The 26,025-nt window shown below is 42.2% G+C and overlaps 2 protein-coding genes across 10 annotated transcripts in view; one reads left to right on the top strand and one right to left on the bottom strand.

The window, feature by feature from the left end:
* Window positions 1-26,025, bottom strand: part of FBXL13 (F-box and leucine rich repeat protein 13) — a 178,815-nt gene that overhangs the window by 18,846 nt on the left and 133,944 nt on the right. For all 9 annotated transcript variants that reach the window (XR_012156835.1, XM_073328536.1, XM_073328539.1 and 6 more), the window contains one exon: window positions 2,472-2,555. Coding sequence is in view for 8 of the 9 variants with exons in the window: in XM_073328536.1 (XP_073184637.1) it covers window positions 2,472-2,555 (84 nt within the window). In the remaining variant the exon portion in view is untranslated. The remainder of the gene's footprint in view (window positions 1-2,471; window positions 2,556-26,025) is intronic.
* The window catches only part of LRRC17 (leucine rich repeat containing 17), a 60,211-nt gene continuing 55,505 nt past the window's right edge, over window positions 21,320-26,025 (top strand). Inside the window, exon 1 of the mRNA XM_073328556.1 lies at window positions 21,320-21,407. The gene's annotated coding sequence lies outside the window, so the exon portion shown is untranslated. The remainder of the gene's footprint in view (window positions 21,408-26,025) is intronic.

Below are 26,025 nucleotides of genomic sequence, written 5' to 3'. Positions count from 1 at the left end.
ATCTCATCTGCACACCCAATGGCCCAATTTCTGTTGCAAATCCAGACACTTTCTCTCTGTTGTCTCTTTCATCAAATTCAAGCTCCTTCAAGACCTTCCACAAACAAGCTTCTTCCTACCTCTCTGGCCTTGTCACCTTTCACCTCCCCAAACTCTCTCTTTGCTTGATGCTCATCTAACTAACCTCTCTATTTCCTTCTCCCACACTCACATCAATACTACCGCTGGTCAAAAAAAATGGATTCCAATTATTTTTTGTAGAAAAATGCAGTGTTATTGAAATTGAAATGTTTCAGAAAATGTTTGATTTCAATGACATTTGATTTTTCAATACTTTTTTTAAACAAAACAAAATTTTCAATTCAAATTGAAACACATTTTTATTTCATTTCAATTTTTTTATAGGAAAACCGAAATTTTCTGTGAAAATTTTCAAATGAAATCATTGGCAATTTTTCACACAGGTAAAACTTGAGTTTTCAACCAGTCCTACTAGATAGCTTCTTTTATGCCTATCTGACTTGTCTGCCACACTTCCCCCCATCCTTCTTTAAATCCCGTCTCAAAATCATTTCTTCAGGGAAGCTTATCATCTTTAGATAGTTATATTAATAAATATATCAATACGGGGAAGAGGGATAACTTAGTGGTTTGAGCATTGGCCTGCTAAACCCAGGGTTGTGAGTTCAATCCTTGAGGGGGCCATTTAGGGATCTGGGGAAAAATTTGGGGATTGGTCCTGCTTTGAGCAGAGGGTTGGACTAGATGAGGTCCCTTCCAACCCTGATATTCTATGAAATCAATACAGCAACTCCATAATCTTATTGTCTTTGCCATTGTTCTCTCAGAATTTGTCATTTCCTCCTGTTTCTCTTGTCTTAATTTAGGGCCCAATTCAGCACATGATTAACCTTCAGAACAGTAATCCCATCCTACTCAGAAAAGCAGGTAAGCATGTTCTTGAAGTAAATAACATTTACTCATGTAATTAAGTATTTTGCAGAATTAGAGTGTTAGAGTCTACAGGCAGAGACTTAGGTGGAAACGTTTAAAGGTCTTTGTGGAAAAGTGTGATGCACTTTTGCATGTGCAAAATGCTCAGTGTGCACATGTAAATCATGCTTGAACATGTACAAAGATATTTGCTTGCACAAGTTATCCTCTATTTGTAATCGTACTTTAGGCGCTCTTCATGCACAACTTGTGAATGCATAAAAGTGTATGCACATATATAAAGTCGAGGCCTTAGTTGTGTATTGTTTCCAAAAGCACCATGAAGATCTACGATGCTATATCAATGACAATTAAAACAATAAAGACAGAAACAAAATGATAAATCAGAATTTCAATATGCAAGTAACCTTTACAGTCATACTGTCAATGTGACAAATCTTCAGCTGGAAAATAACATCACTGATAATAATTAAAAACAGATGCTGCATGCGTCAGTAAATCCGAAACTTAAAACAATTCATCAAACGTGCTGTTCCAGTGAAATACTGAGCTGAAATAAAGTATTTTTATGACAATTGCTAGACACTTTGAAGTAAAAATGTTTAATTACTGTATAACTTTATTTAGAGGTCAGAGTTTCCAATGAATGCAAATAGTTCCCTCTTTAGTAACTTCAAACTGCGGGTGGCTTCAAAACAAAGGTTGTTTCTATACCATGTAATTACTTTCCCTTTCTGATCGCATTGTAAAGATATAGCTGCTGTTAGATTGGTTGTTAACTGAGGACACCTTCTAAACAAAGATATTGGATATGTTTTCTTTCTAAACTACCACTACACAGAAACATATAAAGCAATATCTTAAAGAACACATCTCATGGTCACAACTGTAACCAAACAGCATCTTTATGTTGTATACAGCCCAACATTACAACTTCAAAAGTGCAGAATAAATCAATCATTTTAGAAAGGAAAACATTTATGACATAAAAATGTTTATGATGAAATTCACTAAGGTCGGATTGAGATGGAGAATAGGTGGAAATAGAGACAAGTTATAAGCAGGAGCAGAGTGATGAAGGTTTTTTGAAAGTGAGGCTTATGAATTTAAGACTGATACATAAAAGCCAGTGAAGGGACTCCATGAGTGGAGGAGAGTCACAGTTAATGCAATGTTACAGGAAGATATTTAGCTGCCGTATTTTGGATTGACAGAAGAGGAGAGTGGGGAGGCTAGAAAGGAGAAGGTTAGAATAATTGATATTTAGGAAGGTGAGTATTTTAGAGATAATATAGAGGGAGAAAATTTAAAATTCACTGATGGCCATAATATGCTGGGAAAAGGAAAGAGAAAAATCAGTGATATCACCAATGCTGCAGGATTGGGTGATGGACAGTGATTGAGAGGGTTTTAAAGCAAAATAAGCTCAGTTTTTGACATTGTTAATTTGAGAAAGCAGAGGGACTTCTACGAGGACATCTGTCTATATCCCTATAAAAGGGTCTGGTTGATCTTACCTGAATTCCCATATCAGTGATCTTCCTACATTCAGATACAGAAAGTTCCTTCATTCTTCTAGTGTGGGCCAGGGCTGCCAAGCTCTGAAAACACATCAAATAAATTTCAACTTTATATTATAATAACACATCTGTGAAATAACATTTTGTTAAGATAGATGATAATAATGTCCTAAACTTACAGCATCTCGCACCTTCCATCTGAGGATTACACCTTTTAAAGACATTAACTAACTTACCCAAACAATACCTCTGTGAGATATTATCTCAGTTCTACAGAGTAAAGTGAGGCCCAGAGATGTTGAATTAGTGAGCTGCCTGAAGTCATATAAAGAGTTCAAGATAGAGTGAGATCTCCTTCCTCTGTTCTATCCTCCAGAAAATGATCCCTTTATGTAGCCATCCTCACATGGTCCAAAGTAACATCATGTTGATTTGTACTCTTTTCTTTAGAGCTAGAAATAATTTTCATTACATACCAGCTCCTTAAATTAATTAAATTCAATTAATACTTCTGAGTTCCTTAGGGAGAACTGCCATCTGATGTGGATTTCCTATCTGTATCCACTCATGTTTGGAAATCAACAAATGTATGGCTTTTCTGCAGATCTCTTCACTCCAGCCAAGTTAGATAAAAATTGCTGTGTGGTCTTTTAAAAAATTGTTTGTTGAAAAAACAACAACCATGAACTTTTTCATATAAGTGAGAAAAGGAAGTAGAGAAAGCAGAGATGCATGGTATGTTTTCACTTCCAGTAAACAAATTAGCATTTTCATAAAGTGAACAATTTCACCGATTTGCTTCAAAATTTTGGACTGAAACAAGAGCTTTTCACAAACAAGTCTACATTAACTATGTGGGCAAAAAACAAATATTAGTTGCAGTTCTTCAACCAAGCTTTATATTCAATTATTTTACATTTAAATTATGCCTCAAATCAAGGGCCAAATGGTTCCTGTTAAGCACAAGCCAGAGGTAGTATACAGTCAGACTACCCTAGCAGGAGCTCCAGGGGACATTGTGCCTGCAGGGAGCAGTTCCTGTTTTCAGGAGTGCAACTATGGCAAGTCCCAATGTTGGGAATAGAAGATAGTTTGAATTTTCTTTTCCTTGTGCACTGGGGGCAAGGACCAGCACAAACTGACCATCGTTCTCAAGCCCTAAGGAGAATGAGAGTTTTGATGTTTAAAAGTTTATACTGATGCCAAATGTCTGGGGACTTGCACGCTTTACAGTAGTAAAACCAAAACAAAGTACAAAGTGAGCCTTCAGAAAACAAATTTTTCATTTTCTTCTATATGAGTGGTGTGTGAACATTTTGACCAGCAAATTATCTGCTATCTTTCAGAACAGCCATGCTGCTCAAGAAGGAAACGTGATAAAGAAAAATAAGAATGTGTAAAAATAGTCTGGGATCCAGATGTGGATACTATTGTGCTGATGACAGAAGCGTAGATTTTGCCAATTCTGGAAACCTAGACCACTGAAAAAAATAGGGTTGGCAGAATTCTTTTTGTGTGTGGTAAATTCGACAATTAATATTGATTATTATTTTTAATCTTTTTTTCTGGTTTTTATCGTTTAGAATAAATTTTCAGAGTTTCACAACGGGACTGCTGGATGCTTTCAGGTACAAGAGGCGGCAAAGGATGCAGTCCTGGCAGGGTACAGCAGATACTTCTAGCCAGAACCGCAAAGAGGAGGACTAGGCCTGGCTGCCTGGCCTGCTGAACAGTTCCTACCTGGAGGCAGCCCCTCACTCCCAACTGGTGAGTGAGCCTGCAGAGAGCTCCCTACACTGCCACGGAGTCAGTGACACTGGATCCCTGCAAGCACAAGGTGCAGGCCGGGCTGCGCTTGCCCACTGTTACCGATGTATTTTTTTTGTTGATTTCAGTGTGTCAGGTGAAATCAACATTTACTGAGTAACTATTTAAATCAAATCCTGCCACACCTAAAAATAGTAATGAAAAATATAAGATCCTTCATCCTGACCCCAGCTGAAAATAAAGAAGATTTAAAACAAACAAAGGGAAGTATTTCTTCACACAACGCACAGTCAACCTGTGGAACTCTTTGCCAGAGGATGTTGTGAAGGCCAAGACTATAACAGCGTTCAAAAAAGAACTGGATACGTTCATAAAGGATAGGTCCATCTGTGGCTATTAGCCAGGATGGGCAGGGATACAAACCCATGCTCTGAAGTGTCCCTCGCCTCTGTTTCCCAGAAGCTGGGAATGGATGACGGGGGATGAATCACTTGATGATTACCTGTTCTGTTCATTCTCTCTGAAGCATTGGCCACTGTAAGAAGAAGGCCTGGGTAGGGACCGTCGAATCGTGGAAGTCAATGAATGGCTACGCAGGTGGTGTCGGAGAGAAGGCTTTGGATTCTTTGACCACGGGATGGTGTTCCATGAAGGAGGAGTGCTAGGCAGAGACGGACTCCACCTTACGAAGAGAGGAAAGAGCATCTTTGCGAGCAAGCTGGCTAACCTAGTGAGGAGGGCTTTAAACTAGGTTCACCGGGGAAGGAGACCAAAGCCCTGAGGTAAGTGGGAAAGCGGGGTACCGGGAGGAAGCACAGGCAGGAATGTCTGTGAGGGGAGGGCTCCTGCCTCATACTGAGAATGAGGGGCGATCAGCAGGTTATCTCAAGTGCTTATATACGAATGCACAAAGCCTTGGAAACAAGCAGGGAGAACTGGAGGTCCTGGTGATGTCACGGAATTATGACGTGATTGGAATAACAGAGACTTGGTGGGATAACTCACATGACTGGAGTACTGTCATGGATGGTTATAAACTGTTCAGGAAGGACAGGCAGGGCAGAAAAGGTGGGGGAGTAGCACTGTATGTAAGGGAGCAGTATGACTGCTCAGAGCTCCGGTACGAAACTGCAGAAAAACCTGAGTGTCTCTGGATTAAGTTTAGAAGTGTGAGCAACAAGAGTGATGTAGTGGTGGGAGTCTGCTATAGACCACCGGACCAGGGGGTTGAGGTGGATGAGGCTTTCTTCCGGCAGCTCGCAGAAGTTACTAGATCGCACGCCCTGGTTCTCATGGGTGACTTTAATTTTCCTGATATCTGCTGGGAGAGCAATACAGCGGTGCACAGACAATCCAGGAAGTTTTTGGAAAGCGTAGGGGACAATTTCCTGGTGCAAGTGCTAGAGGAGCCAATTGGGGGGGGGAGCTTTTCTTGACCTGCTGCTCACAAACCTGGAAGAATTAGTAGGGGAAGCAAAAGTGGATGGGAATCTGGGAGGCAGTGACCATGAGTTGGTTGAGTTCAGGATCCTGACACAGGGAAGAAAGGTAAGCAGCAGGATACGGACCCTGGACTTCAGGAAAGCAGACTTCGACTCCCTCAGGGAACGGATGGGTAGGATCCCCTGGGGGACTAACATGAAGGGGAAAGGAGTCCAGGAGAGCTGGCTGTATGTCAAGGAATCCCTGTTGAGGTTACAGGGACAAACCATCCCGATGTGTCGAAAGAATAGTAAATATGGCAGGCGACCAGCTTGGCTTAACGGTGAAATCCTAGCGGATCTTAAACATAAAAAAGAAGCTTACAAGAACTGGAAGGTTGGACATATGACCAGGGAAGAGTATAAAAATATTGCTCGGGCATGTAGGAATGAAATCAGGAGGGCCAAATCGCACCTGGAGCTGCAGCTAGCGAGAGATGTTAAGAGTAACAAGAAGGGTTTCTTCAGGTATGTTGGCAACAAGAAGAAAGCCAAGGAAAGTGTGGGCCTCTTAATGAATGAGGGAGGAAACCTAGTGACAGAGGATGTGGAAAAAGCTAATGTACTCAATGCTTTTTTTGCCTCTGTCTTCACTAACAAGGTCAGCTCCCAGACTGCTGCGCTGGGCATCACAACATGGGGAATAGATGGCCGGCCCTCTGTGGAGAAAGAGGTGGTTAGGGACTATTTAGAAAAGCTGGACGTGCACAAGTCCATGGGGTCGGACGTGTTGCATCTGAGAGTGCTAAAGGAACTGGCGGCTGTGATTGCAGAGCCATTGGCCATTATCTTTGAAAACTCGTGGTGAATGGGGGAAGTCCCAGATGACTGGAAAAAGGCTAATGTAGTGCCAATCTTTAAAAAAGGGAAGAAGGAGGATCCTGGGAACTACAGGCCAGTCAGCCTCACTTCAGTCCCCGGAAAAATCATGGAGCAGGTCCTCAAAGAATCAATCCTGAAGCACTTACATGAGAGGAAAGTGATCAGGAACAGTCAGCATGGATTCACCAAGGGAAGGTCATGCCTGACTAATCTAATCGCCTTCTATGATGAGATTACTGGTTCTGTGGATGAAGGGAAAGCAGTGGATGTTTTGTTTCTTGACTTTAGCAAAGCTTTTGACATGGTCTCCCACAGTATTCTTGTCAGCAAATTAAAGAAGTACAGGCTGGATGAATGCACTATAAGGTGGGTAGAAAGTTGGCTAGATTGTCGGGCTCAACGGGTAGTGATCAATGGCTCCATGTCTAGTTGGCAGCCGGTGTCAAGTGGAGTGCCCCAGGGGTCGGTCCTGGGGCCGGTTTTGTTCAATATCTTCATAAATGATCTGGAGGATGGTGTGGATTGTACTCTCAGCAAATTTGCGGATGATACTAAACTGGGAGGAGTGGTAGATACGCTGGAGGGCAGGGATACGATACAGAGGGACCTAGACAAATTGGAGGAAATCTGATAAGGTTCAATAAGGATAAGTGCAGGGTCCTGCACTTAGGACGGAAGAACCCAATGCACAGCTACAGACTAGGGACCGAATGGCTAGGCAGCAGTTCTGCAGAAAAGGACCTAGAGGTGACAGTGGACGAGAAGCTGGATATGAGTCAGCAGTGTGCCCTTGTTGCCAAGAAGGCCAATGGCATTTTGGGATGTATAAGTAGGGGCATAGCGAGCAGATCGAGGGACGTGATCGTCCCCCTCTATTCGACATTGGTGAGGCCTCATCTGGAGTACTGTGTCCAGTTTTGGGCCCCACACGACAAGAAGGATGTGGATAAATTGGAAAGAGTCCAGCAAAGGGCAACAAAAATGATTAGGGGTCTGGAACACATGACTTATGAGGAGAGGCTGAGGGAACTGGGCTTGTTTAGTCTGCAGAAGAGAAGAATGAGGGGGGATTTGATAGCTGCTTTCAACTACCTGAGAGGTGGTTCCAGAGAGGATGGTTCTAGACTATTCTCAGTGGTAGAAGAGGACAGGACAAGGAGTAATGGTCTCAAGTTGCAGTGGGGGAGGTTTAGGTTGGATATTAGGAAAAACTTTTTCACTAGGAGGGTGTGAAACACTGGAATGTGTTGCCTAGGGAGGTGGTGGAATCTCCTTCCTTCGAAGTTTTTAAGGTCAGGCTTGACAAAGCCCTGGCTGGGATGATTTAATTGGGGATTGGTCCTGCTTTTGAGCAGGGGGTTGGACTAGATGACCTCCTGAGGTCCCTTCCAACCCTGATATTCTATGATTCTATGATAAGACAGGATACTGGGGTAGATGGACTATTGGTCTGACCCAGTATGGCCATTCTTATGTTATGTAAAGAAATTGAATTTTCCCCAGTGGACATATCTATCTTTGAGGGTCAATCATTACTTTCAAGGGAGTCACAAACAGCTAGAAGGTTTCTCATTTTTGCTCACCAAAGCATCCCTTTTCAGGTCAGCACATAAGCATGTGTTTAAGGCCCAAGTGGATGTAAGCTTGTGCTTAAAGTTAAGGATATGTTAAGTGTTCTCCTGAAAAGGGGTGGCTTTAAGCATGTGCTTAAATGCTATCCTGAATCAGAGCCCAGGCGTTTGGTGGTAGGTTCAGACTTGTGGAGTGGCCTTTTTTTCAGTACCATTTCTATACTGCCATTTAGAACCAACATTAATCTACTTTACCCAGTAGTGAATTACTAACGTTCGTTAAAGATTTTTTACTAAACTATAACTAAAATTGGCATTACTTCATATCTAAACTACAACTATTTTGTACAACTACAGTAATATTGGGTCCTAGTATATAAACCACCCATTTACAAAATGAACACCAAAGTCTCAGGTACTATTCCTTATTGGGTTTTTTTACATCTGAAAACTTTATAATCCCTTCTAAAAATGTTACAAGTACCCATTAACCTAGAATAGATCATCCAAGATGCTCTGGATCTGAAATCTGATGAACACATCAGAGTCCACTATGTAAGAACTATTCTCTATTATTATTTTCACTACAATAGAGCCTAGGGATTGACAAGAATGAAGCCCCATTGTGCTAGGCACTTCATTAATAATATGTTTGGCAAAACAAGGAGCGCAGGCTATTTAGGGGGAAAGAATTTTGAGAGGCACTAAATCTCATAGTTACATAGCAAGACTATTATGCCTTCAGTTTGTAAGAAACAAGACTGTACAGCCAAGTTCCACTAGAGTAGCAATGCAGCAAGTCTAATCCACCTGAAGTGGTCCAAGAAGTCATTGGGAGTCACAGTTATTCTTACCACAATGTATAAAATAGCCTATACTCATAGGAATTTTTACATCTATTGGTAGATTTTGATTTTGTGGATGATTTGATTCTATAATATCACCTGGTGAGCAACTTGGAATAATTGGGAATATGATGAACCGGCTCCAGTCATACATGACAGAATGGTCCGTTAGTATCACTTGGTGAATCTTCATTGGTATAGTCTGGAATCATATATGGTGCTGTGCTCCCCAGAATTCTCTCCTGGCTCTGAATATCCTCATTCTCTATATCAGGGCCCTGGAGATTTGTGGAAAATATGATCTAAACTATCATTGTCACGATGACAGAATCTACTCATCCACTTGTCGATATTTATCACAGTTCAATCACAATGCCTTGCTGCCATATGCATTTGAAAGAAATGCTGTTCTACATTGAAGTTGCTGCTTAGCATCTGCTTATCTTTTAATGGTGCCCACTATCCAACATGCTTATCTCATTCATAACTCTGAAGGGGATATGTGGTTTCAGAGCACCTTACTAAAAATACCTAACATGAAACTGGCTGAGATTAAACCTCAGTAAAACTAAAGCTGTGTTGATTGTATCAGGTAGGAGGTGTGAAAAGAACAACATATACTTTCACCTCCTAATCAATACTAGGGAACTCCTTAAGAGAGCTGCATTAGCCCGTTCTTCCAGCACCTCCATTCTACAAGGGGCAACAGTCTATGCATCTGTACTGGTGGATCTCCCAGTTTTCCCTTCCCCCAAACTCCACTGTGCAAGTCCAAGCAGGAATCTGCTGCAAAGTAGTGCTAGGCAGCATGCAGAGCATGTGCACCCACTGCCTGGGCTCTCGAAATTCTATCTGTCTTCTTACACAGTGAAATCATATCAGTTCCATTGTGTCTGGGAACCCCAATGGCCACAGAGAAGGGGCAGAATGTGTCCCCAAGTCTTTGGCACAGCATACGTATTAGTTAGCTCCCTTAGAGTTCATCTTTAAATCCTTCTTATTCTGTTCCAATCTATCACTGTGACCTAGATTTATTTTTTTAACCAATTTATTTTAGAAGGTTTTAAAAGAGTGTTTCATTTACTTTATTATTGGGATGGACAAGCATCTATTGAACACAGTTTATTATTGTTGTTTTGCACAGGCTTCTAGCAGAATAGAAAGTGACCATTTACTCTGATTATTGAGAGAGGATCTTCACTTGCTAGAGCCAAAAGTCATCTGAGGCTATAGCAGGAGGCAATACCAAAGGACAACTTTTTATTATGTATGCCCACACACTGGAAGTCTATGCCCTCAAATCCTTCAAATACAGGCTGATATGAGTTTACTGTTTCTCACTAATAATAACCATGTGCCACTTTATTTTCAACTTGTGCTGAGACTTTGATCCACATATCTCTTTATACGCTTAAAGGTCAACAGCTATAACGTATGTTGGTTTGCTTTTGTACAAATAGTATCTCTCATTTAGAATTTTGCTTTCCTACATTTTCTGGTGTGCTTTAAAATAAGTCAAAATATGTTCTGATTAGTCCAGAATTTCTACTGTTGCACAAAGCATTACTGTTAAAGTTCTAGAGCTTGATCTTGCAAATCCTTACTCCTAAGAGTACCCCCATCAAAATCACACACACTGCCTGTGTGACTGAACAAGCCACTTAGACCAAAATTTTCAAACTGAAGTCAGATACCAAATTCCATATTTAAATAGTGACATGGCTTTTCAGAGATGCTGAAGTCAATGGAGATTGCAGGGGCTCAGCAATTCTAAAAGTCAGGCCACGTGTAATCCCTAAACATCGATTCAGGTGCCTAACAATAGGAAATGAAGTTTGAAATGTTTGGCCATTGTGTGATTAGCCTGAGGTTACAAAAAACATCTATTCTTTTATGTAGGTATAAACAAGTGTCAGAGTAGTTTTCCTCTAGTCGAAACCAGACTTACGAGCATGTCAACTATGTGATGATAAATTACTAAATACAGGTAATTCCTTTCCTGCTCTTGATGTTTTCTTTCTTTAGAATACCTAGGGAAAGTTATATTTTTTGCCTTAAATTATTATAGAAAATTTATACAATTAACTTTCATTGTACAATGCTCATGGTAATTGCTGCATTACAGAATCTCTGCTAATAATGAACCTGTTTAGAGATGGTTGCAGTATAACTATCTGCATATCATGCCAAAAAATAATCCTATTAGAATCATAGAATATCATGGTTGGAAGGGACCTCAGCAGTCATCTAGTCCAACCCCCTGCTCAAAGCAGGACCAATCACCAACTAAATCATCCCAGCCAGGGCTTTGTCAAGTCTGACCTTAAAAATATCTAAGGAAGGAGATTCCACCACCTCCCCAGGTAACGCATTCCAGTGTTTCACCACCCTCCTAGTGAAAAAGTTTTTCCTAATATCCAACCTAAACCTCCCCCACTGCAACTTGAGACTCCTCGTTCAGTCATCAGCTACCACTGAGAACAGTCTAGATCTATCCTCTTTGCAACCCCCTTTCAGGTAGTTGAAAGCAGCTATCAAATCCCCCCTCATTCTTCTCTTCTGCAGACTAAACAAGCCCAGTTCCCTCAGCCTCTCCTCATAAATCATATGTTCCAGTCCCCTAATCATTTTTGTTGCCCTCCACTGGATGTTTTCCAATTTTTCCACATCCTTCTTGTAGTGTGGGGCCCAAAACTGGACACAGTACTCCAGGTGAGTCCTCATCAATGTTGAATAGAGGGGAACGATCATGTCTCTCGATCTGCTGGCAATGCCCCTACTTATACATCCCAAAATGCCATTGGCCTTCTTGGCAACAAGGGCACACTGTTGACTCATATCCAGCTTCTTGTCCACTGTAACCCCTAGGTCCTTTTCTGCAGAACTGCTGCCGAGCCATTCGGTCCCTACTCTGTAGCGGTGCATTGGGTTCTTCCGTCCTAAGTGCAGGACTCTGCACTTGTCCTTGTTGAACCTCATGAGATTTCTTTTGGCCCAATCCTCTAATTTGTCTAGGTCCCTCTGTATGCTATCCCTACCCTCCAGCGTATCTACCTCTCCTCCCAGTTTAGTGTCATCTGCAAACTTGCTGAGGGTGCAATCCACACCATCCTCCAGATCGTTTATGAAGATAGTGAACAAAACCGGCCCGAGGACCGACCTTGGGGCACTCCACTTGATACCGGCTGCCAACTAGACATGAAGCCATTGATCACTATCAATAGAGCCTAAATCTGAACCGTTACTAAATTACTCCCTTTTTCATACATTATCTAAATAAAAAATAATGATTAAACAACACATACAGGACTCAGTCAGTTATTACAGAGTGGTTGTTTATAACTTTTTTTTAAAGTAAAGGTTGTTTCATCTTTTCTATTCTCAGCTCCATTTTTAATAGATTTAAACTTCATCTGCAATAGTTTGCTCTGGGCAGAAAATTGGAAAACTAGGATTAATCACAAATTTTTATGAATATTAAGGTCAACAGGGACTGTAATGATTAGATAGTCTGCCCTCCTGTATATCACAGAGCAGAGACTGTCTCTCAATAATACCAGCACTAAACCCAATAAGTTATGGTTGGACTAAGCACAATTTGAGAAGCACATTTATTCTTGATGTCTAGTTGAGACAGCACAGTGTCTGTTGTAACAAAAAATTCTTGAAAAAACAAAACAAAAAAACTGGGCCTGACTTTCCAAGTTACTGAGTAACAGCAATGCTCATTGACTTCAGTAGGAATTGTAGGTGTTCAGCACTTCTGGACCTTTATGCACCTTTTCATAACTGTTCTTCTTTAAGATGTGTTATGTATGTCCATTACATAGCTGGGGTGTGTGCGCGGCCTGTACACCAGTGCCAAAGAGTTTTCCCTAGCGGTACCTGTAGGGGTGGCCCTGCCCACCTCCTATCTTCATGCTTCAAACAAGACCTTAAATGGTAAAGCTGCCCTGACCCTCCTTCAGCTCCTGTGCCTCAGAAGGGGAGAGATAGCTCAGTGGTTTGAGCATTGGCCTGCTAAACCCAGGGTTGTGAGCTCAATCCTTGAGGGGGCGATTTAGGGATCTTCGGCAAAAATTGGGGATTGGTCCTGCTTTGAGCAGAGGGTTGGACTAGATGACATCCTGAAGTTCCTTCCAACTCTGATATTCTATGATTCTAAGACAATGATAGACTATGATGCACTGGGTCATGTAGTGGACATATGCAATACATCTCAAAGAACAATAGTTGTAAGATGAGTAACCATTTTTCTTCTTCAAGTGCTTGCCTGTGTCCAAGCTATTACCCCAGGCAGTGGGGCTCAGAGTTCACCAGAAGTGCGACTGTAAGACTGCTTTTCCTGCATTTGCATCCTCCCTTGCTTCAGCAGTCCATGTATAATATCTGGCGAATGTATGAACTGAAGACCATGTCACTGCCCTGCATATGTCCACAATAGGGACATGTGCCACAAACACTACCTAGGCTGAAAGGGCTCTGGTCAAGTGCACTATCAGCTTGTCTAGAGGCTTTATTCCTTTTAGCAGCATAAATCATAGCGATACAGCTGGAGATCCATTTTGAGAGTCTCTGCCCTGGTCTATACTTAAAACTTAGGGTAACCTAGCTACATTGCTCAGGTGTGTGAAAATGAGTTAAGTTAAACCAAAGCCCTGGTGTAGACAGTGCTGGGTTGACAGAAGAATAATTATGTTGATCTAGCTACCCCCTCTCGAGGGGGTGAATTTACTACAGCAACAGAAAAACCCCTTATATCGCTGTACTGAGCGTCTAGCACAGTAGCACTTTTAGGGCAGACATACCCTCTGTGTTATAACTGATTGTCCTCTCATACACTCTGCAAATGAAACAAAAAGAAACCCAAATGTCCTGTGCAAGTAAAACGCCAAAGCTAGGGTATCGAGCCCTTGCTCATACACATGAGCATGCAGCTTCAGAAGGAAAATCGGTAAGTATATAGACTGATTCAGGTGAAAAATCAGACACCCCATTTGAAAGACAAATTCAGACTGGAAATAAGGTGTAACTTTTTAATGGTGAGAGTAAACAATCGGAACAATTTACCAAGGGTTGTAGTGGACTCCATCACTGACAATTTTAAAATCAAGAATGGATGTTTTCCTAACATATGCCTTAAGAATTATTCTGAGGAAGTTCTATGGCCCATGTTATACAGGAGGTCAGACTAGATGATCACAATGGTCTCTTCTGGCCTTGGACTGTATAAATCTATGACTCATCCACCAGCACAGAGATGATAACACTCCATCTGGGATACACACAAATTTGTTCTGATGGTAACTATGAGGATGACATACTGATTTCAGCCACATCTGCAGATGCAGTACTCTCAGGTGCAGCCTGGCATGAGGGCTCCCGTGCAGCCATGTGTGACCTAAGTGCCTCAGGCAATTCCTCACAGTGGTTTGTGGGTGATCCTTGAGGGACACACACAGATCTTGTACAGCCTGGAACTTGTAAAGAGGCAGAAATTCTGTCAGAGGTTGAATGCAGGACTTCCTCAATGAACTCTGCTCTTAGTAGAGGTGATAACATTGACTTTTCTTTGTTTATTTTCAGGCCCAGGAAGCTGAGCAGATGGAGAGTTTGATGGAAAGAAGCCTCCACCTGATGTCTGGATTGACCCTGAACCGACCAGTCACCCAGGTAAGGTGGACACCTCTTTGGCGGAGGTAGGCTACCATCACCACCATGTACTTGGTGAAAACTTGGTGCAAATGAAAAACCTAAGGGTGAATTGATAACCATCTTTTCCAATCATGAACCTTAGAAACTTCCTGTGACCAGGATGGATCTCCACATGGTAGTGTGCGTCCTGTAAGTTGAGGACAGCATACCAGTCCCCTAGACCTAGGGCAGGGATGATCATAGCAAGGGGCGCCATATGGAACTTTATCTTCTTGATGTACTTGTTCAAGTTCCAACAGTCGAGGATGAGCACCAGTCTGAGACCACCTCTGGCTCTGGGTATCTGGTAGTATTAGGAATAAAAACCTGTCTTGATGAAGAGATGGCACCTCTTCTATAGCTCAAAAATAATATAGAGTCTACACTTCTCATCTTAGTGCAGACTCGTGAGAGGGGTCCTTGAAGAGGAACTGCGTAGAGAAGGGGAAGGGGGTGAGACAGAAAATGTGGGGTATATCCTGATTCCACCATGCTAAGCACTCATTTGTCCAAAGTAATAGACTGCCACACATGTAGGAAATGGGATTACTTGTCCTAAAAAGGGGGGAAAGGCCAATGAGATCATAGCTGGACTGCATACTGTCCTTGACATAAGAGTCAAATGGACTGCTTCAAAGCCTGGAGACACCTAGATGAAGGGCCTGAGGAAGTACAAGGTATAGGTCTCCCCCTCTGTGATCTCTACTTTCTCATATACTGGTCAGGCTGCCAGAAGGGCTAATATTGCTGCCTAGTCTGGTAATGAGGGTGATATTTTGTTCTCTTCGTAGCTGGAGTATAGAAGCCCAAGGACTTTAGAACCACTCTCAAGTCCTTTAGGGTGTGTAAAGTCTCATCAGTTTTGGATGAAAATAATTTACATACTTCAAAGGAAAGGTTCTCAATAGTCCGTTGCATCTCCATAGGAATCCCTGAATACTACAACCAGGAGGAAGGAGTGCATACTAACAGCCATCACCATAGCCCTGGCTGCAAAGTCCACTGCATCCAAGGAGACCTGCAGAACCAAATGAGAGATGATGAAGTCGAAGAAGGTGGTACCTGGCTTATAGTTGATGGGTCCAGAATAGAGAGTCCCAGTGCAGACAATCTCAACACCTGCCAGTGCTAGATGACAATCTTCACCCAGCCTCCATCAAGTTGTAACAAAGGTGCTCTTCCCTCAGCCTTTTTGTCCTGGTCTGGAAGCTGAGACAAATGGAGCTCCTGTCTCTATGTCACTCTCACCTAAGCACTTGAGGCAGCATGAACGAGGGCCACTGACAGTCATGGGCTTCTGACAACCCAAGTAAGGTTTGAAACCCAGGAAACTTGGCATAGGCTACCTGGTACCAGGCAAGGCCCAAAGGTCCATCTGACTGGAAAAAATGCAAACTTAAACAAAATGTAAAAAATAAAATATGAAACAAAGAAAAAAATAAAAGGAAAATTTTAATAGAAAACGATGAAAAAGAATATTACTAGGTGAATAACCTAGGAGTAATAAGATGGTTCACAGAGAACAAAGACACTGCAACTGCCAGCCACACAAGGAAAGAAGGAACTGAAGGAGGGGCAGGACGGCTCTGCCCTTTATATCCTCTTTGGAGCACAAGGAGCGAGGAGCTGGCCAGGGTCAACTCAATGGGCACTGCTAAGGAAAACTGTCTGGCACCAGAGCACAGGACACACACACCCCCACACAGTGTAAGGGACATATGCAAGCATTCTAAGAAGAACTGTCAGTTCTCTCTCTCCATCTGGATCTGGCATTCATTTAATTTCTTTTAACATTTCATCTTCTTGGAAATACATGTCTGTTGTGTAATCTGTCACGCACTTTCCTTTGAGATCACAGGGCCAAATGATTCATTTACAGTACATTTCTGATAATGTTTACTGGTTCTGTTAATAAAATTCTCTTCTCATCCCTTACAAGCCATGCTCTCTCTTTGGCCCCATTTTCTAACAGACTTTAAAAATGCAGCACCAGATCCTGATTTCAAATCATCATAAATTTAGAGTAACACCACTAAAGCCAAGGGAGTTGCTCTGGATAGAAACCTATGTAAATGAAATCAGAATCTGGCCTGTATTTTTTATCATAACCTCTTTAGCAATTTATTGTCACATTATTATTTATATTGCAGTAGGATCTTGTAGCCCCAGTCTGTTGTGTACAGACAATAGCAAGAGAAAGGAAGATTATATGATTACATGGGCAAGCTACTGTAATGCTCCTGATGGATACAAATCATCCTAGATTTGTAGGTGTTTTTATTTTTTAAATTGGCTACCCCTGACTGATACAATAAATTTGTCATCGGCTGGCTGACCAGCCAATTGGTAGGTACCACAGGAAAGGTGGCTCTTGTGGTGCAATTTGAAGGAGGAGAGAGCAGTAGCCTTACGGATTAGGTCAGGGAGTGTGTTCCATGCATAAGGGAATATGTGGGAGAAGTTGTGGAGACAACTGTAAGAGAAGTCTTCTTTTTATTCTCCATTTTGCTTTTATCTTTAATCTTTAAAATAGACTACAGTTCTTTTGTTCCAAGTCTTGAGGCACTTTACCTGTTTTGTACTCCAGATTGCTTTCTTGCCTTTCATCACCATACTACATGTATTTGGTCATGTCCATTGGAATTATTTTAAGTTTCACAGAGTCTAAGTTGGGACATTCTTTGGTCCTATTGTTTTTATTGATAGATGGCATGTGTAACCCAGGAACAAATTAATTTCCTGTTGGATATTCCAGCTATTTTCCTTATATGCTTTTTCCCTCTGCCTGAATCCCACTTGCTTTCAGAAACGTCCTTCATTCTACCAAATCTTGGTGCACTGAATCTTAATAGCTTTATTTTTATGTTCCCTTAAGATGGGTGGTTCTGCACATATGCAGTAGCGCCCTGTGTAAGAATGATGAAAATCACGCAGCTGCATGTTTTCAGACTCTTAGACTTAGAACAGAGCTCCCAGAAGTACATTGAAGAGACATCAAAAAAAAATTGAGTCATTTTAACAAACTTGTGGGGAGCATGAGAGTGATGCTTAGGGCCAAATACTACTCATCTAACTCACATGAGCAGTTGCATTGACATCATTAGGACAGTTTGGGGGAGTTAGGTATGCCTACGCAACAGTGGCTACAGCAGCCACTCTTGCACCATAGCATACAGGCTTCCTATATTGATGCAAGTGGTTTTCCCATCAATGTAGTTAATACACATCTCTGAGAGGTGGTAGTTAGGTCAACAGAAGTATTCTTCCATCAACCTAGCTGTGTCTACAGTAGGGGTTAAGTTAACCTAACTACAGACCTGATTGAGGTAGCTAGGTCAATCTAATTTTTAGGTGTGTAGACCAGGACTTTTAGGCAAGTAGATTTTGGCCCTAAGTACACATGCTTCAGCTCAATAATGGAAGCTTGAAAGGCCTACAAATATTTTTCAAATGTATTTACAATCTTATCAAAAAGTATTTATTATTTTATCATCTTTGCAGTGCCAGAGGTGTGCATGATACTTTGCAAACATACAAAGAACAAGACCATCACTGCCCTGAAGACCTTATGAGAGCAAAAACACATGGAAGCTGATCAGTAGCAGAAGGCTAGCCCCCCAAAAGGAGTTTTTAAGGAAGATTTTTAAGATCATATTTTCAAGGACTGTGTATTTTTACAATATTGTTGTGTTTATCCATGTTTTAGAGGAATTAATGGCCACTGCCATAGTAAACTCTGAATAACCATTTCCATTTTAATCCCCTGGTTTCAGTTGTTTAAAAAAGATGGTTACTTACCTGTACTGTAACTGCGGTTCTTTAAGTTGTGCGTGCAGACATATTCCATTCAGGTGTGCGTGCACCAAAACCAGAGAACTTTTCTTAGCAGTACCCATCAGGATGGTGCTCATGCCCTCTGATCCTCATAGCCCCTCCCATAAGGGTGACACCTCCCCAACCTCCCTTAGTTCCTTCGCACCAGAATCAGAAACTGAAGACTCCCATGTAGAGGGACACAGGGTGGATCATAGAATACCTGTCTGCACCCACATCTAAAAGAACAATCATTATTGTACAGGTAAGTAACCGTCTTATCTTCTTTGAGTGGTTGCAGAGATGTATTCCCTCACTCAGGTGATCCACAGGCAGTACTGGTAGGAGGTGGAACTCAGAGCCTGCTTAAATTATGACTGAAGAGCTGCTTCCCAAAAATTGTATCTGACCTAGCTACTGTGGCGAACACACAATTTTTGGCAGAAGTTTGTACAGAAGCCCATATAGCAGCCCTACAAATGTCCAAAACTGCAACATCGCTGAGAAATGTGATCAATATTGCTTGAGCCCTTGTTGAATGAGCCCATAAAGTCTGTGGGGGTGTGGTCTGAACTACTCCATAACCTGTGGTAATGCAGGAAATTATCCACCTAAAGATTGTTTGTGCAGATACTAGCTGACCTTTCATAAAGACAAAAAGCTGAGAACAAAATGATTTAGTTCTTTCCAGACAGAAAGCCGGGCACCACCTCACATCTAATGTCCGATGTTCCCGTTCATCTACATTCAAGTGTGGCTTAGGAAAGAATACAGGTAAGTAAATAACCTGGTTAAGGTGAAACTGTAGCCTCAAGGACACTTTGTCTTTGAACAGCTGAGTAAGGGGAGGCCCTGCCATAAGGTTCTTCACTTCGCTGACACTTTTTGTGGAAATTATAGCAACAAAAAAGGCTGTGTTTTGGGAAAGGAGAGACAACGAGCAAGTTGCTAGTGACTCAAACAGAAAACCCATGAGGGCAGCCAGTACAGTATTAAGGTCCCACAATTACAGGTGGAAGCAAGCAGACAATACCGTTCAGAAATCTCACTACCACAGAGTTTGGAAAAACTGATTGCCCTTGGACTGAAGGATGGAACACTGAGATTGCTGCCAAGTGAACCCTCGATCAGCTACGAGGCAGACCCAAGGACTTCAAATGTAACAATCTAAAATGTCCTGAACATAAGATAACATCAGTGGAATTACCTTAGATATTGACCAAATTGAAAAGCTTCCATTTGGCCTAACAGGTAGTCTTAGCAGATGGCTTCCGACTGTTAAATAGGACACTCCTATCTACTCCCAAACATTAACCTTCCTCTTCATCTAGCCACACACTATCCATGCCATGAGATATAGACTGCTCAGAGCTGGATGTGCAACTTGGCTGTGGTGCTGAATCAGTAGTTCGGGAAATAGAGGAAGAGATCTGGGAGGTCAAATAGACAAATTGAGAAGCTAAGAGAACCAACACTGTCTTGGCCTAGCCAGCGCAACAAGAACCAATTTGGCATGGTCCAACTTCTGCTTGAGGATAACCTGAAAGATGAGAGGAATAGGAAAAAAAGCATATATCCAATTCAGATGAGTGAGCACGTTCTTTCCATTTCTGGCCAAAGAGTTTTGTCATGGGATCGGCGCAGCGCATTTTCGGTCTGCCCAGCAGTCGCTTGTGGTCTCTGGGGATCCAGTCACTGAATGTGCTTTCCACCTATTGTCTTGCCTGCGGACTACTTGACCCGTCCATCTTTGCTTTGCATCGTACATCACCCGCACTACATTGGTCACCTCTGTACGGCTTCTGATCTCCTCATTCGGGATATGATCACGGAGCGATATCTTACACATTCGCCTTTCCATTGCTCTCTGGGTGACAACAAATGGGTTCACGGTGTTAAGGAAAAGTTAGCACATGTGACTCCATTTTGGTTTGGGGCCCACCATTGTTTAAATGCCAGCACATCATACACCAGGAGGAGTGATCCTTAGATACTGAATCCCTGTGAAAATCCTCCTCCTTGTCTCCAGCCTGCCTTGACTCCCAGTATCTGGTTTTTGTCAGTCTCTAACTCCCTGTCTCTTGGCCTTGATGTGAGGCCTCCCATCCTGATAATAAAGGTTACTGATGCATGGCTTTAGGACCATGCTGTGTAATTAACATACTGGTATAGCACGAGGAATGGACCAAGCAGGGATAGGTGGTAGATAACACAAGGGTTTGTTTATTGGCTAAGGTTTCCGATGAACGAAGGCAACATGCTTTGCTAAAAAGTATATAACCTTTGTATAATCTGTATTCAAGGTCCCCTCCTGGCTAGCAGGGGGGCACCACGCTTGAGCATAATAAACGTAGTGTCTTTTGGGAACTCTGCAGTTGTGGACTTTGTTTATGTGCCTCAGCCTAGATTCGAACTGTGCGTGACCTATCAGGTATAATTCGCAGCATTTGTGTGCATGTCCTACCAGGTGTAATTCATAGCATTTGTATGCGTGTCCTATCAGGTATAATTTGCAGCATTGGTGTGCGTGTCCTACCAGGTGTAATTCGTAGCATTGGTGTGCGTGTCCTACCAGGTATAATTTGCAGCAGTTGTGTGCGTGTCCTACCAGGTGTAATTCGTAACAACGGTCACCTTTTAACTGTCGGGATATAAATCCTAAGGAGTGTAACGTGGCCCTGGAGTCCTTAAAAGAATGTAATGTCTCATCTGTCTTTTTAGAAAACAAAGACCATCCATCAAACAGTAAGTCTTCTATGGTCTGTTGCATATCCGGAGGAATGCCAGAGTTCTGCAGCCAAGAAGCCATCCTCGTTGTTATTGCCAAGGCCATAATCTGAAATGAGGTGTCCACCACATGGAGCGCTGACTGCACCGATGTCTATGCCACTAGACAGCCCTCTGCCAGGAAAGCCTTGAAGTCTTCCCTGAGATCCCCAGGTAACTTACCAAGTTATATTTAGACAAGAGTGCCTGCTGATCAGCAATGCACATCTGGAGGGAAGATGTAGAATAAACCTTCCTCCCCCTTAAATCCGATTTCTTGGCTTCTTTATCTTTAGGCGTGGATTTATATCTGCCTTGATACATTCTCTCATTAGCAGCAGTCACCACAAGCGAATTGGGAGTTGGATGTGAGTAGAAACACTTAAATCCTTGAACGGGGACATAGTGACATTTGTCAGTACATTTCAGTGTAGCAGGCACAGACACTGGTGTATGCCACAGGAACCTTGTCAGCTCCAAGACAACTTCATATATAGGGAAGGCTGCTCTTCCTGGGGCTGAAATCTGCAGAATGTCCAGCAATCCATGGGTGTTCTCTCAGACAAACTCAGTGTGGAGACCCTATGCTGCAGACATCCTCCTTAGAAAGTCCTGATAAGCCTTAAAGTCTTCCAGAACCAGGAAGGATGAGTCTGGGGCTAGGGAATCATCTGGTGAAGAGGATGACAGAGGTGGAGGAGCAAGAACCTCCTTCTGAGGCAGAAGTTGTTCCTCTTGCTGTACTGGAAATTCAGCAGGGGCAATATGGGTTGGGCCTCCCATCTAGGCCGGGCAGGAGATGAAGCAACCAGACAATTCAGTGATCTTGGCCTAGAACGAGCAGTTGACTGGGCTCTTGAAGAATGTGAGACAGTCCACGGATCACAAGGAGGCCAATTTGGAAATGAGTAGGGTTCCAGAGGCCAATGAGCCAAGAACTCCTATCCTCCAGTCACTCTCATTATCAATAATGCTCCTTCATAGAAGATCTAAAAGATTTGCAACACCAGATCCTGGAAGGAGATAGGGAAGAAGCAGCTGATCCTGACCTCAAGTATGAAGAGTCCCCTGAATAGCTGCCAGTAATCAAGGGGCCAAACCTGCTAGGGCTACCAAACACTCTGCTCTGACTAAAGTCCAGTGCTGCATTGAGATCTCAGCCAGAACTGTAGCCACTGCCATCATATACTGGCAACTCGAAGCTGCAATAACATTCGTTATCAGGAAGCCCATCGTTACCAGAGTCAAAGCTGGTACTGAGGAAGAGGTTGGTGCAGGATCAGGAATTGATCCCAGGTTAGCAAAGGCTTGGGCAATGAAAATGGTATTGGCACTAAAAAAAGGATGTTTCAGTCTGAATAACGGGACTGGGTTCACCTTTCTGGCACATCTCAATGAAGTAACTGAAACAGAGGAGAGTCCAGGACCAAAAGGGAGAGTAAATCAGATGCTTTCTGGTAAGCCAGTGGGTTCAAGACTGTCAGTATAAAAAGCAACGTCAGTACTGAATTCAGTGGCTCTTCAGCGGATGGTGCTGGAGTCGACGGTATAGTGCCAATCTGATCTTGCCTTGGTACTGGAAAGTTAGTCTCCTTTTTAAGCCCTTTCCGAACATCCTGACTGTTTTGGCAAACCTGGGCATTTGTCGTGTTTGGGCATAGTCCAATAGTTTCACCTCTGGTTCTGAGCCAAAAGTACTCACACACACTTGCACCCTCACACCTTGCTTTGCTGTCCAGATCGCAGCCCATACCCATTCCTTTTCCTCCCTGCCCTATCTCTGCTACTTGGCTCAGTTGGGAGCGTGGCAAACATTCAGAGGAAGCTTGGGCCAGCCCCATGTGTCCTGTTTTAGGTTTAGGGAAATATGGTCACCTAACGGAAAGTGGATAGACAACCTGGCTCTATCTAAGGCATTGAGAGAAACATGGTGGTGTTCCACCTTCCTCCTAGAAGAGAAGGGAGAGTCTCTCTGAGCTCTGGAATGGCTCCAATTAGTTTTATGAATCCTCTTCCTTGGGGAACCAGAGGAAGGGAACAGTCTGAATCTGGCAGCCTATCTGGGGTCAGCATCAGCTCCAAAGACTGATGGACCTGGCAATCTGCAGAGAGCCCCAGGGCTCAATCCAGCCTCATGGCCGTTCCATGAGGTGCTGTATTAAATGTAAGCCCCTGAGTCCTTTTCTTAAAGGAGCAGAAAATGGAGCACTTTTCTTTAATGTGCCCCTCTCTTAGACATAACAAACACCACGTGTGGAGGTCATTATTGGGGATACCCACCCCACAAAAAGGACTGTACTTAAACCCTAGTGAGGGCATATCCATGTTACACTATAAAGAGAACTAATTTCTAAACTAAGTACTAACTACAAAGGTACTACTTACTAACTTTACAGACAGTCTCACTGTTGTCATCAGAAACCGTGAGGTAAAATCTGTACAGGAAGTTCGGACCCAAGCTGCAAGCAGTGAGAAGGAATGAATCATAGAATCATAGAATATCAGCGTTGGAAGGGACCTCAGGAGGTCATCTAGTTCAACCCTCTGCTCAAAGCAGGACCAATCCCCAATTAAATCATCCCAGCCAGGGCTTTGTCAAGCCTGACCTTAAAAACTTCTAAGGAATGCAGGGGAGTCAGGGCAGCACCGCACTTATACGGACCAGCATGGCCCTTATATAGCCAGGGGAAGGGCTATGAGAGCCAGAGGGCACAAGTGCCACCCTGATGGGTACTACTCAGCAATGTTCTCCAGCTTCAGCCCACACACACCTGAGTGGAATACATGTCTGCAAACACTCAAAGAAGAACATTCCAAAACTTTAATCTTTAGGCTGAAATTTCTCAGACTTGCTTGCAGCCAGAAACTGCTGGAGAAATTTTTTGGAGAAATTATGAGCAACCATTTTGGAGTATGAGGGGAAGAACAACAACATCTTTGTTACAAAAACATTTTGTGACTTTTTAATACATGTTATTTATCAAAATCATTTTGATTATTAATAAATAAGGAAATTTATTCTGGAATGTAAAATTGAAAAGAGAAAGATTCCCCTCGGAGAGGTATTAGAATATAGGCTATGTCCTTGCTCATATCCCATTATTTTCAGAAGATTGTACAGTATATGTCTTTGGGCTGAGATATGTCTGAAACTTGCTTGTTCCTAGACAGATCAAAAATCGTTATATCCTTTTTAATGAAAACATTAGACACAAGAATGTTAGGTTATAGCTTATGTTTCCATTAAGTGTAGTTATGACCTGTGTATCAAGGCAATAAAAAGGTAGCATAGACATAATACTGGATCCCATCTCCCATGGATGGAAGGCAGGAGTAACAGAAATGAAGGGATTTACATTTTTAAAGTACAGCAGATGTACTTTGGAAATACTGCAGACAGGAAATTGCTTGAAAATGTGAGTATCAGGTACTTCCTTGCTACTATCATAGTACGTTTTAAGTCTTGTAAAAGGGGGAAAAAACAATTTCCCAAAAGTAACATACACTGTAACTGAATGGAAAGTGTATTAAACATTAGTAAACTTGATGGTCTTCTATTAAATGAAAATAAGTGAATACACTCAAATTTTCCTTTGACATTAACAATATTTTTTGATGTTCCCAGTTTGGTGCCTGATCCTGCAAACTTTTATTCCTGCGCTAGGTTCCACTGCAGTCGGTGGCTCTATGGGAAAGAGTAAACACTATGGGCCTGATCCAATGTCCACTGAAGTCAATGGAAAGACTCCTATTGACTTAACTGAGTATTGGATTAGGCCCCATGAGAAAGCAAGGGCTTATAGGATCAGGCTCACAAAAACACAATAGGTACAGGGAATAGAAATTTCTCCTATCTGCTTTATAGAATCAAAACTGTAGTAAACCATCAGGAAATCTCAATTATTTCAGTTAAGTTTTTAATCACAAAATTATCTGGAGCTAGGTTCTGTCATTCTGTCTCAGGCTAACTAGAACTTCAAAAGTAATCCTATTGATTTCAATGGACCCAACTGCACCGTCCTTATTCATGTTAGTGAATACTTACTCATGCAGGTGGTCCCAACTGGACTACTCTTGTAAGTGCTCCATACTGTGACCAAGAGTAATACAGTTGGGCCTCAGGTGAGTGAGAGCAACAGTCTGAAACCTACTGAGCAAATTAAGATAAGTTCCATAGGAATGGTGCCACAATATCATTATGAAATGTAACAAAGCAAGCAAAGGTATCATATCAGCTTCTTGTATTCATAAATCCCATGTCCTCTTAATGGGAACAGGCTTGGGTTTTGTTCATCACGAATCTTGGGCCCTGATTCAGCAAGATACTTAAGCAAGGGTGAAACTGTAAGCATGTGTGGAATCAGGGCCCTATTCATGAGTTTACTTGCTGAGTTTTGTAACAAATTAAGTATTGTTTCCCTGCATAGAATACACATACTTTTGCTAAGAATAATACTGCTGCTTGAATATTTGCAATGATTATTTTTTGTTATATTTCCATTGGCACTCTTCTTTTGTTTTGACTAACTGGCCTAACATCTGGAAAGAAAAGCTTAGAAAGAAGCTTAGCCCCTTCAAGCACTACAAGGCAATGATTCTAAAACTGTCACAGGCATGGGACAGAGTGGAAATGAATTTGCTATGAGCACTACAATATTCATTACAGTTGGTCCAATGGGGATCCTGAAATATTCTTCTATATAAAATCTAATTCCAAGGGTCAACAAATTTATCCATACAAGCAACAGGTCAAGTGTCCTCTTTATCCAGAATGGCAATTTTTTTCTCTTAA

Source organism: Lepidochelys kempii, chromosome 1, assembly GCF_965140265.1.
Source record: "Lepidochelys kempii isolate rLepKem1 chromosome 1, rLepKem1.hap2, whole genome shotgun sequence".
Taxonomy (NCBI): Eukaryota; Metazoa; Chordata; order Testudines; family Cheloniidae; genus Lepidochelys; species Lepidochelys kempii.
Note: the sequence above shows the minus strand (reverse complement) of the source record. Positions and strands in the feature narration are given on the sequence as shown.